Raw genomic sequence first — 14,357 nt, 5'->3', positions numbered from 1 at the left:
TTTTATGTCTTTTCGTGGAAGCCAAGTACTTTTAATTACCATTTCCTTACTGCTTGCAAAGTCTATCAATCTCATTCCGTTATCATTGCTTACTTCATGCAGGCTTTCTTTGCCAATTATGCTTCTGTACATCTCTTCTCTTCCTATTTTGGCGTTTAAGTCCCCTAATATGATTTTTACATCGTGTCTTTGTACATGATTTATTTCTTCTTCTAATTTTGAGTAAAAAGCATCTTTCTCCTCCTCCTCTGCTTCTTCTGTGGGGGCATACACACAAAACATTGTGATATTGAAGAATTTTGCTCTAACTCTGACTGAGCACATCCTATCATTAATTGCTTTAAAGTTAATAATACTTGGTTTAATAGACTTTTGGATTAGGAAACCTGTACCATTATTACCAGTTTCTCCTCCACTATACATCAGTATATGTTTTCCAGACGTTATCATTCCTTGTCCTTTCCAGCGTGTTTCTTGTAATGCTAACACTTTCACTCCATATTTTTCTATTTCTTCTCTTATTTCTCTCAGCTTTCCTGGTCTCTTCAATGTTCTTACATTCCAGGTTGCGAGTATTATATCTGTTTTCCTTCTCATTAACCTTTTCTTTCGCCGGGTCGTCAACAAATTATCCGATCTCCTCCGAGGCAATCTTGTGGTATCCGTAACAAGTTCTTTTGACGGGGTAGGGGAGTTAACCCTACGCGAAACCCCCAACCTGGAGGACCAGGATTTATTTAGGGTTTACTCCCCTAGGTAGGTTGGTGTTGCTTTGCCTTCGGAGCCCTTCCTACCCCTTGGTTTTCTGTCAGGGTATCCTTCCCTTAGCCTTTGGGGATCCCTCCCCTCCCTGCAAGGCAGCAGGGGCTGTGCTTATTTAATGGCGGCACTTCTTCGCCATGTCACAGTGCTGTCTTTGGGCATTTCTGGGTTTTAATGGGAGTGATCCTGCCACAGATCACTCCCTCCAGACCCTGATAGCACTGCCGCCTCTTGGCATTTTGCACAGTAGTAATTTTTCACAAGAAGGTTCCGAACAGAATTGACTATATCAAAGTGTTCGTTATGATACAACAAATTGATTTGTTTAGGGGCGAACGGAGTAGCCCGTATCACCTCATAGTCCCTTTCCCCGTCTTTCATTGCAAAAACAACAATCTGGTACTCTGGCCCTAGCTTATTCTGAAACTTCATAATATCCTCTACTGTACACCCATTGGAAGGGTCGACGCTTGCTTCATGGCACAAGCGCATAGCGGCTTCTTTAAATGTATTGTCAAACCTTCGAAAAGATTGGATTTTGTTAGTATCTTTGTCGATTTTAGCCTTGGCAAGAGTAATACCCCGTGGTAAACACAAATTATCAGTGTTGTTAATTACAGTGATAGCACGTTGAATCTGATTGGGATTGTTCATTGTTAGTAACGGAGCGTATTTTCTGTAGAGAGGAACTTTGCTCTTTCCTCTTCCGCGCCGCGGTTCCACAATATGCGCCGAGCATTTAATAGTATTCCCCACAAAGAAAGACTCGTTGCTATTGAGCACTTTGGCAACATAATGCTGGATAATGTCCACATTTAGCGCTGAAAGGCGACGCCAAGGGATATAGATATCCCTGTCGTTACCTCCCGCAGAAATAATCACCCCTACTTGACTCTCGGGTACAACATCATAAAAAACCCTTCTCATCATGAACTTGAACATCGATCTGACAAAAGAATGAGGGTCCCCGACTACCTGCGCTGGGATATCAAAAGAAACCTCCCTGCCTAGCATGGCAAACCGTCTGAAATATCTGTTCCGTTCCCCCGCTATTGAAAAAAGGGGTTCGCCCGAACCAATTTGATTCAATATGTTGTGAGCCGTCTCGCAAAACAAAGTCGGATCAGAATATGGATAATCGTAGTAAATAACCACCCTCTCGCAAAAGTCGTAAAATGCATTTATAATATCTTCTGGAGAAGTGAAAAATCCTAGGTTAAAATGGGTTAAAATGGATTCGGCTGTACTCACCGCACTGCTGTTGGACCTGGAGCTGGAAGCCATTCTTCGCTCGTATGTCGAATTCAGAGAAAGTGACAGAACCTGCAACAATAACAATACATATTGTTATTGTTATTTTCGAGTATTCTTTGTATAATATTTTCAAAAATAATGTAAAACGCTTAAACTTTGTTTGCATGGCAGTTAAAAAACAACTTGAAATAAAAAATAGTACACAAAAAAAGATACTTACCAAGTTAAAAAGCCTTTAGTTGCACTGCAACAACTCAGTCACGCTAAAAAATCAGTACGACTTTCAAGCCAAACACTTGAGAACTCTCTTGGACCGCTTCGTCTTCCGCTCGATATTTATAGATTCTTAGTCAAAAGGCCAGTCAATATAAATATTATTTTCATTACTCTACTCTGATTGGTTGAATCATTTATTAAAAACCTTCTCTCATTGGTTAATATTTTCTAGCCTCTACCCAGGACTGTTCGAGCTCCTCAATTATACCAAATATGACTCACCACCGACGCCAAAATGGCCGGACGTAACGCCTTAGAATAGGCCGAAAATGTCTTTTGTACATTAATGGAAAAACCATTAATTCCAAGTTCCCACGTCTGTATAAAGCACCCATGGCTCATATCCGGCAGAAACGCATTAATAAAATACAACAATAGTGTTAGCTTAGGCCGAAAACGGAATACATAATAGTATCTTTTGTGCACTAATGGAAAACCATTAATTTCAAACTCACACGTGTGCATGAGTCATCGGTGACTCATCTCCTCCTCCACCCACGACACGTGGCGCTAGATTAATTAACAATAGCGTCACCCTCGAAATGAATGAAAAAGCCATTAATCATAATTAAAAATGACAGATAATCGATGAAAAACGACGTAAAGTATTTTCAATTCTACTGTGTAGAGCGATACTTTTCCACTATCATCGAAAATTGTCCCAAACCGCCGAGCTTGTAGATCTCCTTCGATTTCGGAACATTCGGCAAGACGATCATTATTAAAGGTAATGGTCGTCTGGGCGAAGTGGGATCAGGGGTAGTGTGATCCACTTCAGTAGCTTGCGGAAAGCGTCTGGCTGGAGCTTTGAGGCGACTGGCACTGTGGACGGTGAATCCATGGCTCTTGGTCAAATATGCTGCCACTTCCGCGGGGTTCAAATCCGCCGGGAGGTGTCGAAGAATAACCTTTAATTTCGCAGCGGCTGAGGTGCCGTATGCATATCCAATTTTTCTGCTGTTCAGGAATTCACAAATTGTTGTGAAATCCCGCTGGTCATCTGTGGAAACTATGCAGCACCTTCTGGTATAAAGAAAAGTGGCCCGGTTTTGAACCACCTCAGAAATTTGGTGGGATATCTTCGCACCAGTCGTGCTGAAAATAGATATGCAGGGAGGCCTGCGTGTCTTTGTTGGTGTTGAGGTAGCTGGCTTACCACCTCTCGTCTGACTGCTTGACTGCGACGCGGGCTGACGGTCGCTGTCAGACTCGCTGGTGGTGGGGTCCTCATCATCTATTGCTTCTGTTTCTGGTCGTTTCTTACGGGGTCTCTTCTTTTGGTTCCCCCTATCCATGCCGGGGAAAACCAGGAACGAACGTGTCTCCTCGCTACCTCTGCTGGGCTGTGCGGACGAGGTACTACGGCCTCGTGTCTGTCATTTCTGCAGTGCACGTACGTGGATTCGAAAGATGAGAATCTATATCCAACAACTTGCTGGCCCATAACGTATATTTACCTGTGTCGCTGGTAGTGATGAGTCGTTCGTGAACGAGTCGTTCAAAAGTAACGACTCTCTCTTGTGAGCGGTGAACGACTCGTTCACCAGAATTGAACGACACGTTCAAAGAGTTGTATGTGTGCCACGACTCCTCCGCCCGCCAAGCAACTATTATTCCCTCTCCTTTCCACGAATTTTGCGAGGAAGGCGCATGCGCAAGTGAATACTCGCCTGGCGGCCGGAGTTTTTGAAAGAAAGCAAGTCGATTCTGCGGGCAGCAAAAGGGGACTGGAGAGGAGAGGGAGGGGGGGTCCTCTCTGTTCCTTTTCCCTACCCCTAGTTGAGTGAAGCTGGCTGAAACGTGCCGTGTACGATGAGAGGGGAAGGAGTCGCTAAAGTGTGCCACGACTCTTTGAACGAAGGAAAGAGTCGACTCGCGAGCTCGCGACTCGCGAGTGTTGTTTGCAGAGAGAGAGCGCGCAACCCCAGGCCATGACGGGCAACCAAGAACAGCCAACAAATTTGTCCTGTAGTTTCAAATTCGGCCAAACCATTGCGTTTCTTTGCCGGAAGTCAAGCCCCTGGAAGCCTATACCCAGTTATGATGTCCAGACAAAATTAGAGCTAAAATTACAAGAAATTAAATGTTAGTAAAAAATATTAGGGGAGTCTTGTGAAAATTTTGGTGTTAGGCAGAGACCTCTTGATTACAATATTCCGATTAGCCTATTTTGAGTTGTTATTGTTTAAGTCCACTTTATGTGCAGATAGGATAGTCGGGACTGGACCTACAGTTTAAAGTGGGATCCGAACCTCACCTTTGTATTGAACACGGTACCCCTTGATTACCGGCGACGTTATCACTACGCCATCGGGGCGACCCGATTAGCCTAGTGGAGCATAAAAGTGGACTTATAACAATTTTTGCCACGCAAAAAATTTTAATACATGACAGCGCTACAGCATGACCACTATGATATTAGGGTGAATCAGAAAAAAAATGTTGATGTGACACTCAATTCCGGGATTCCTCTTAGCGCACTGTTCTAACCGCTCCTCCACAAAGGCGACTGAAATTGTGGGAAGTGAATCAGTTTCACAAGTAGCAGGACATTACAAAATCGCAATGAAAACAGGGCCAACCCTTCCAAAGTTGGTGAGATGATGAGAGACACTCTGTGTAAAATCTACTGTCCGAGAATCTCGTCTCATTGGAGTAACGATACCGATTTATGCTTTAGAAATCGATAAGACCAGACAGGTGTTTTTAACTTGAAATCAGTGATATTAGGAATGAACTGGCTAACTTTTCAGATGATAGTTCTGTTCTGTGTAACATCTCGAAGAAAAGAAAAAGCAGTGTTAACAAAACAGCATGCGCTATTGAGTGCTGCGATATAATTATTCATCAAGCCGAAGAGAGATTTGGGGCAACTGAACATTTGGAGTGTTTCAATTTAGTTGACCTTGCAAAATTCAATGACTGGAGGAAGTCTGATTTTCTCGATGATTCCTGTAAGAATTGTGCCAAATATTATCTCTTCTTAGAAGAGGGAAAACTAAAGAGGGAACTTCGTGTTCTTTATTGTAGTGAAGAGATCAGTACATTGCATTCGTTTTTCATTGAAAATGATTTAGAGGATACCTTTTCAGAAACAGTAAAAATGACAAACATAGTTTTAACAACTCCAGTGGCAACAGCTGAATCTGAACGATGTTTCAGCACATTGAAGCGTATTAAAACCTGCTTAAGAAATGCAATAGGACAAAACAGACTCAATGCCTTGGCAGTGCTTACAATAGAGAAAGAATACATTGCAAACATAGAGGGATTCAATGAAAAAATAATTACAAAATTTGCTGAGCAGAAGAACAGGAGAGCACAGTTCTTGTTTAAATGAGAACCGACGTTCGTAGAAAGGTACGTTTCACAGCAATACCTGTTTCTTTTGTAATTCATGTGAATGGTAATTATATTTTAAATTCTTTAAAAAAATAAGTCCAATTTTGTAGTTTAGAGGAAGATAAATACCTGTTTTCTTGTAATTCATATGAATTGTTATTACCTTTTAAATATTTTTTTTAAAAAGTAAGTCCAGTTTTGTAGTCTAGAAGAAGAAAAATACCTATTTTTTGTAGTTCATGTGAATTGTTATTATATTTTAAATTCTTTAAAAAATTAGCCGCGGCCAAATTTGAGGCCACGAGACGCCACTGACAATTACCAGAAAATTAATCATCGAGACGACGACGACGGCCAGTTTAGAGATCGCAACTTTACGAGGCGGCAGCAAGCGAGAAGCCCAAGAAGCAGTCGGGGCTACGGAGGATCATTAGCCTAAACTCAAACCCGAGTCCGGAGAATCAGCGCTCCATAGAATCAAGCCACCGAATTTGCCTGCCGCCTCTTATCGCCGCCAGCGATCTCTTCAGCGGGCGCCCGTCTCCAATTCCTACCATCGCAGAAACTAAAGCCGAGGGCCAGATCTACAGCAAGGGGTGAGTAGCCTTCAACAACACATGCTTTCAACAAACCTTCATCAGCTTCCTTTAGGGTAGAGGTGGTTAGCTAAGTCAAAACTCAAGACCTATCTTATTTATCTCAGCTACGTCCCGGCGTGACTCGATCCAGTACCATACCCGACGTCACGCTACATGGGGCAGATGCGGGATATATATATATTGTAGAGATATGGAGATTATTAAACCGAGAAAACCTCGTCATGGTAATATTCACGCTTGTTTATTTCCTGGAATTGTCCGACCAGCGGGCGATCCCAAGAATGCGCTAACTTAGTAACTGAAAGGCAAACGCGTGGATCAAAACAAGATCTAGCGCGTTCGAAAGGTTTAACAACCTTTCGAAGCCTAAGATTATAAAGGGAGCTCACTCCCTGAGCTCATGCTCATTTGAACTACACCTATCATCGACGCTCTTTTGAATTACTTTTATCATCGACGCTCACATGGATAAGTAGTCTCTGATTACTCTACAACACACTAACACTACTGAACTACGACGACGGAACACGGAGTAACGGCTGCCTAGCATGCTACGAGTCGCAAGGGATTGCTCGGTTTGGTGAGACGAGGGTCGAAGGATAGAACCTTGGCACCTGTCACAATTCGGTCTGCAAGAAGCATCTGGACAAGAACATCACACACCTACCAGATATGAACAAGCGTGAATAACCTTTACATCAACTTTCCATATCTCTACCCTCCTAATCGGAGCAGGTTCAGCCAACAGATACAATTAAGCTCTACCTAAATGTATAACTGAAACTTCCCTGTGACCTCAGATCCCAGGTAAAACGGGATTACAACAATATATACTGTATGCTAGATCGTCAAATTGCATCTGCAATTCATATCCATAAAGAAGCCATATAGTGCCCGAGGAAAACTTTCGTTCTTGTGTTGGGTTCTTAGTAGGGGCAATGGTAGGGGTGTGCATGACAGACTTTTTTTGGTCGGGACGGTATCGAGAAGACAATTTTTTTTAATCCCGACATTCAGGACGGGAAAAATTCTATATTTCCCGAAGCTCTGAAAATCTCGAATTCTACGCGTCATTTTCAACTTAAGTGATTGTTTTTGCATTTCTGGGATAAAAACAAACAATTTCCTATAAGTTCCAGACACTTGCAATGCAGAAAACGTCAAGAATTAACAACTTTATAAAATGACCATTCGTTATTTCCCGACTGCTCAGGATCCCAAAATGTCGGGATGTCGTATCCCGAAGTCGGATTGGGACGGGAAATTTATTTCCCGATGCCGGTACCCACTTTCCGGGATCCCGCACACCTGTAGTTCTTAGCACAAATGCACAGCAATGGACCAATAGGTATTACCGAAATGATCCATGAAATGCTTCGGTGTAAAACTGTAAAGTACTATCTCTTATAAGATTTTTGGAAGCATTTACGTAGCATTTATGCTTTCGTCTAAAGCCGATTTAAAGGTGGACGTGGACGAGCAATTTGAAGAATGTTGTAGGAGAATTACTGCTTTGCGCTTTTATTAAAAAAGGAAAAGTATGCACTACAGATTGGCTTGAAAAAATATCAGAAGGCGAAGGGCGGAGCAACATAAAAAGAGAAGTTATTTCAGATGGGTGCGATAAGTGAGACGTGGTCAGAAATTAGCCTGTGTTTAGTATATAATCTGTGTATTTAGTCTGTGATCTTCAATTTGTGCCTGTGCGTTTGTGCGTCGTACACCTCATTTCTGGCTGTGTACAGATTCTAACGCAGATTAAATGTACATTTTCTGTAGTGTGTACAGATGATTCCGACACGTGGGGAATGCGAGTGTAAATTAAACTTTTAGTTTATTAACTCCATACTAATATTTTGCAAAGTATTGACCATTTGACTGTGAGACTGTACTTTTCTAAGTGTTTTGTGAAGTGCATGGAAGTTGGATATGAATTGACTTGTGACCGTTGATAACGTAACTGATTGTAATAAACTTCTTGATGGTAATGCCTCAAGACTCACCACCAACAATGCGTTCACCTGAAGGAAATAACGAAGAGAACCTCAAATTCAGGTTCAAAACAAATTTCAAACCGAAAAAGATATTGAAGCATTATCCTTATTTTGGTGATCCTCTATTAATGCCACGGGTGCGGCAGGTAAAGTACAGAATGTCACGGCGTATGCCCATAGAATAAAGTTAAACCAGTTTACTAAAATTTGTGAACAATTCTATTATGTAGTAAGATTCATAGTAAAATGGTATAATCGATGAGTGTATGTTACAATTCGCAAAGTTACCTGGGAATGATCTCTTTCGCACTTTTTAACATTGCTAACGTACTGTTATGCATTCCGGAACACTTATTTAGGTAAAATAATGGAATTTGTTAGGAAAATAATGTATATTTCTTACATTTACGAGTACTTACTGTTCTTGTTTATTTCCACACACAACATGGCGATAGCTTACCGTTGATCGTTCGTTGAGCCAGTGTTTTGTCGATTTGGAGTGTGCATGCAGTGTTGCAAGCTCCTTTACCGAAAAATACCTACTTTCGGGCCGGATTTCAAAGCATGCTCAAATAAAAAAAAAACACGTCAGGAACAAACCATTGACATAATGTTAGGTTAGGCAAGCATAGTGTCAACAATTTTTTAAAAATTAAAAAGAATATAGGGATTTTAATTTAACTTTTTTACTTATATCACTTTTTCAGCTTCATTACAATATAAATCATGTTTGAAAATTTGGTATACCGAAAATTTATAGTTACATGTACTGTATGGTAGCGGCTTTCTTAAAGAATTCATGCATTCTTCTATTCAGTGGAAAATTACTCTTGAAAATGTACTCAGACAAGTAGCCCGTGAAGTGATATCTTTTGCGTCCAAAAACTGGAATTGAATGTCTTACATTGCGCCAAGCTCTTTCTATGTTCTGAGTGTGAACTGGAATATCGTCGTTCATCATTCGCTGCTGGTTCTGTTGATGAATGTGTCCACTTGCCGGTGTATCAATGAACTCCACACACACTATGGTTAACTCTCAGGTGTCTGTAGCCTGCTCCGTGTAAGTTGATATATGCCTTCCAGCAGTCGGAGATTACAGTTTCAGGAAGAATGAACTTCCAGATGACTTCGAGCAAAGTTTCCTCGTTTCAGTTGTGTACAGGAACCATGAAAAAACGTGTAGGGTTTCCCCTCTCGATTCCTCCAAACACCCACTGTCCGTCAAGAGGACGTGCCCTACTATTAACACATTTCTTTGATTTTCCAAACTTTGCTTCATCTATTTCTACAATCTCTCCCTTACCTCCTATCGGTGATGAATTTTCAATTACCCATTTTTCACATACTTGTCGACAGTAGTTCGACCAGTCCACAACTGTTTTTGAGCTCATGTCCACATATTACAGAATTTTACAATTTTCGGAACGGGAAGTTTACTTCCTCCTATAAATGTACCCTTTCTGGCATATTGCTTAAATCCACACGGAATTCTTTTGTATTTTAACTTCCCACGTCCCTGGACTCTCTTCGAACACATGTATATCCAGTCACCATTTTCTGCAATGTGCATTTTGCATACACTCGCACATTTTCCGCATTCCATTTCTTTCTTCACTATTCCATGTTGAATTAAAAATTCTACCGCATCTTCCACACCTGGCAACATCTTCACGGCGCATCCTCGACACGTCATCTTGTAGAGATAACACCACGTGGCTTGAAACACTGACTACGGGGCCATGCTACGGGGTTTACGCATACGACGCATTGTACTGTCGTCCACAAAGCAAATGGCCATGCAGCAATAGCGCGTACAGTGCTCTCGTGTAAAAAGCAAATGGCGGGAGCAGGAATAGCACGTCGGAGAGAGATTTTCGTATAAAACCACATGGATTTGCATTAAAATGGACCAAAACTACATTTTGATAAATTTGAAGGAATCCGTCTCGGGTATAGTAAAGTGTTACCCATTTTTGTGCGAACCTTAACCTGGGATCGGTCGCGCTCGCTGTAGTCACCTCGCAGGTGAGCGTGACTGTTACCCTTGCTTTTCAGGCATATTTCACCGTATTTTAATTTTTTAAAATTTATTTTTGTACTTGTAATAATCTGTTTTGGTACTTGTTTACTATCCTTCGGACACATTTATTTATTTGTACAGAAGATACTACTTACCGTAATAAGTTCCTGTAGCATTGTCGAACATCGGGAAGGTGTTTTGTGTGATGTTGCAATGTTTCATAGCTGAAATTCATGTTGTTCGTTGAAAATTAATTCTCCGACGGAGATAGCGTTTGGTGCGTACATCTGCGTATACCATGAAGTTCGTACACCTTCATACACCATCACCTTCATACACCGTCGTTACTATCATGACGTGTCGTGATTGTGTTTTGTTGGTATCCAGTGTTTCGAACTCCCTGCGTTTGCGACGAGAGTTAGAACTGTGGATCGAGGGTTTGGAGAATGACGTGTGGTGGGTGTGTTGTAAAGTTTGTGCCGGGTGTGGACAAACCATTGGCGCTAGCCCCACGAACCATTGGCACGTGGATAGGTTAGTAGGGCCACGCAAAGGTTTCAATAGTTAAAAAGATAGCCCCACGAACCATTGGCGCTAGCCCCACAAACCATTGGCGCGTGGATAGGTTAGTAGGCCACGCAAAGGTTTCAATAGTGAAAAAGATAGCCCCACGAACCATTGGCGCTAGCCCCACAAACCATTGGCACGTGGATAGGTTAGTAGGCCACGCAAAGGTTTCAATAGTGAAAAAGATAGCCCCACGAACCATTGGCGCTAACCCCACGAACCATTGGCGCTAGCCCCACAAACCATTGGCGCGTGGATAGGTTAGTAGGCCACGCAAAGGTTTCAATAGTGAAAAAGATAGCCCCACGAACCATTGGTGCTAGCCCCACAAACCATTGGCGCTAGCCCCACGAACCATTGGTGCGTGGATAGGTTAGTTGATTAGGTTGGGATACATAGTTAAAATTTGGTGTCAGAACGCGAAAAATAAAGTTAAAAAGAAATAGATCTGATTAAGTTTGTCGACGGGCTTTTCTTGGGTTCCGAAGGTTGAAACACTGCATAACAATTGAAAATCGAGAAAAAACAAGGCCGATGCGTCATTCCTACGCGTTATTATTTACGAAGGTGTGCGCGCCATGTTGTGTGTGAGGCAAACGGAAAGGTAGGAGGAAGAAGTAGTCGTAAGGTGAAAAATTGCTCTTACTTGCATCAAACCAACGTCAATACACGTTCAGGAATGTTCCGCGAAGCAGATACGTAAGTTTGAATGTCAAAAATTTGGCAAAAGAGAAGCCCGACGCGCAATTATGTAGGAAGGTGTACTCGCGATATTGTGTCTCAGGCAAGGGAAAACACCTACCAGAAAGACGTTCTGGTAATGTGAAAAATTGCAATTAATTTCATCAAAACAACGTTAATACACCTTCAGGAATGTTCCGCGAAGCAGATACGTAAGTACGAATGTCAAAAATTGACGAAACGAAAAAATTAGAGGTGTCCGAAGGATAGTAAATTTTTACCTCTGTTTTTTATAATCCTTATTCATTACATTTTTGTTTCAAAATATTTGTTTTCAAACAGCGTAGTATACATCATCGAAGCCAACAAGTCAAAGTGTTAACAAAAACAAAAAGCACATGTTCCTCTGAGGAATTTCCCTCTGATCTCCAGAAATCTGATATGATATAAAATCACTGCAACACTTTTCGAATTTTCTAGGGTCGGGTACCCTATTCTACACCCTCGAATTTTCATTTTTTTTCCTTTCATTATGAAGATTATGTGATCCTATTTGTCAATAAAAAACAATTTGAGCGCGGAAAGAAGTATTTAAGACTGTACAGCCGTTTGAAGTTGAGATTTTGTTGTTTGAAATTGTTGAGTCCAAATTTCCGGGCTCCGCCCCTGGGGTAATTGGCTTACCGTCCCCTACCGCTACCGTGGCCCCGCCTCCGCTATGCTACCGTATCGTACCCAAGGTATTGGGCAAGAAGTATAAAGTCTTAGCATAGCAGGTATTAGAGAAAGGAATGCTGAATAAGTAATCAGGCAAAGGTCGGGTGATTGACTTGGAAGGCGTATGTGGCATGAGGGTTGGAATTGTCAGGAGGTGTGATCAGTTGGCGAGAATACGAGAGAGAGTAAGGACTACGGATTGTGAGAGAGGAGCAAAGTGGGGAACGACTATTGGACGATGGTGTGTGACAAGAGACAAGTGATAGTTGAGAGGACAAGCGTGGGAACAATCTTCATCTATTTGTAAGGCAAGTAATATCCTTTTCTAAACCAATCCATATCGGTTCAGTCATGGAGAGTATAAAACCCATATTTAATCTAAGCTAATTTCTATCGCCATTCCTTTAAAAGTAACCTCTTGCATTTATCACATTTAGGTCAAGCGAGTGATAACCATCTGAGAGATGAATGAGAAATAACTACATCACCCAATTAAATCTAGAGGTTCTAGGTTCGATCCCAAATGCAGCATGGGAGTTGCGTTACGCTACGCATGTTAGAAATTGGCCTGAGTCACCTGCCATTGACACATGAACATACCAAAAATGAAGGCTAAAATTAAACCTAAGAAGGTAACTTACCTCTTTTTACTAAGGCCAGGTATTGAATTGTGGGTTGAAGTTCAAAAATGAAGTAACTTACTTCTACGTTGAAAGTCCTTGTTGTCCTTTTCCACAGAATACCAACCTCCACTCCCTTCCCATCATAAAAATTAGAAGTCGCAAATTGTCCCATCCCACAAGTCATTTAGAAGAAACAACCCTCCCCTTTATGGCCTGCAGTTGCCAAAAAGAAATAATTATTTCCAATTTGTGAAGTCGCATAAATGAAATCCAATGTCTGAAATGTCCAATCCGCCAATATATCACACAAATAACATATCGCAAATGTTCCCATTGCACAAGTCAATCATAAGAAGAAAAAGAAAAAATCAGACGTGCGCCTGTGACATGTATCCAAAATGCACCATGATGAAATCGCTGCAAAACCGTTTTGACGTTACATAAGGAATGGAAATATTGAAAAACGTAAGTTTCCTAGCACGTAGATCTAAAAAAAATACTTTCCGTGCTATTAAGAAACATTGTTTCTTATTAAGAACTAATTTTTGTAACGAAAACATTCGAAGTGTGCGGAAAATCGAGGGTGTAGAAAGGGGTACCGTAGCCAAAACTCACTAGAAACAGGATAGACCTATTGACTAAATAATGCACAAATGTAAATAAAAGAAATATATAACTTAATCTGTTGCGTGTGAGCTCTGCGCTCTCCCTGACAAATTTCCACAACAATGGTCTCTAATAATGCCGTTTACGTCATCTTATAAAAATGTGATCAGGTCACTCGTGAAACTAAAAGTCGCCTAGATAGCACCACAGTCCAATATTTTAAATGCTGTTATAATGGCACTTCATTAAAATTGAAAGTGACCGCATCGTATGCCTGCGACCGATCACGGGTTAATTGAGGCGCTTAGATGCAAAGGGGTACAATTGACAAAAGTAAAGAGCTTTTGAAGTCCTAAGAAGAACTGTTGGTAAAACGAAGGGGCTGGTGACCAATTGTTCCCCCTTGAAAATTCAAACTTTTTTTTCCCAACCTGCACGTTTCGATGTTTTAAGGTGCCTTAACGTGATTTAACATGCGGAAACCACAAATAAGCGAGATATTTATCCTCGAAATGTGACCACAGCTTGTCCAATTCTTCACCTCCCGGACCATTTTTGCCTCTTATTGGAGAAATCTTTGTCATACACACAAGAAATCAACAGCAGATAACGAAGGATAACGCATAATTACCATCATCATGTAAAAAGTGTAAATTTTTAAAAAATAACTTCTGCTACACCTCACACATATCTTGTTCTTGGAAACTTGCGAATGTACACACGCTTTTGCTCTCTTATCAGAGGCCTGCACAAGACCTGGAGCAGACCCGTTCACAAGAGAACGCTCCTAAAATGTCATGCAACCTGCACAACACCCTTGCTTGAGAACCTTGCCTGACCATCTGCCCAGATCGTTCCTGGCAGGTATTGTAAACCCGCCGGGTACCTGCAGTTCTACGGTACCTAGTAGGTCTCA

The 14,357-nt window shown here is 41.5% G+C and overlaps 1 protein-coding gene across 2 annotated transcripts in view; it reads left to right on the top strand.

Moving 5' to 3' along the window:
• Positions 1–7,927: 7,927 nt before the first annotated feature.
• smid (nuclear valosin-containing protein-like smid) overlaps positions 7,928–14,357 on the top strand; it is a 65,180-nt gene continuing 58,750 nt past the window's right edge. For both annotated transcript variants that reach the window (XM_083135792.1, XM_083135791.1), the window contains exon 1: positions 7,928–8,373. In XM_083135792.1, coding sequence (XP_082991918.1) covers positions 8,215–8,373 — 159 coding nt within the window. In that variant the 5' untranslated portion in view covers positions 7,928–8,214. The remainder of the gene's footprint in view (positions 8,374–14,357) is intronic.

This window comes from Lepisma saccharinum, chromosome 14, assembly GCF_977018435.1.
Source record: "Lepisma saccharinum chromosome 14, izLepSacc3.1, whole genome shotgun sequence".
In the NCBI taxonomy this organism is placed as follows: Eukaryota; Metazoa; Arthropoda; class Insecta; order Zygentoma; family Lepismatidae; genus Lepisma; species Lepisma saccharinum.
Note: the sequence above shows the minus strand (reverse complement) of the source record. Positions and strands in the feature narration are given on the sequence as shown.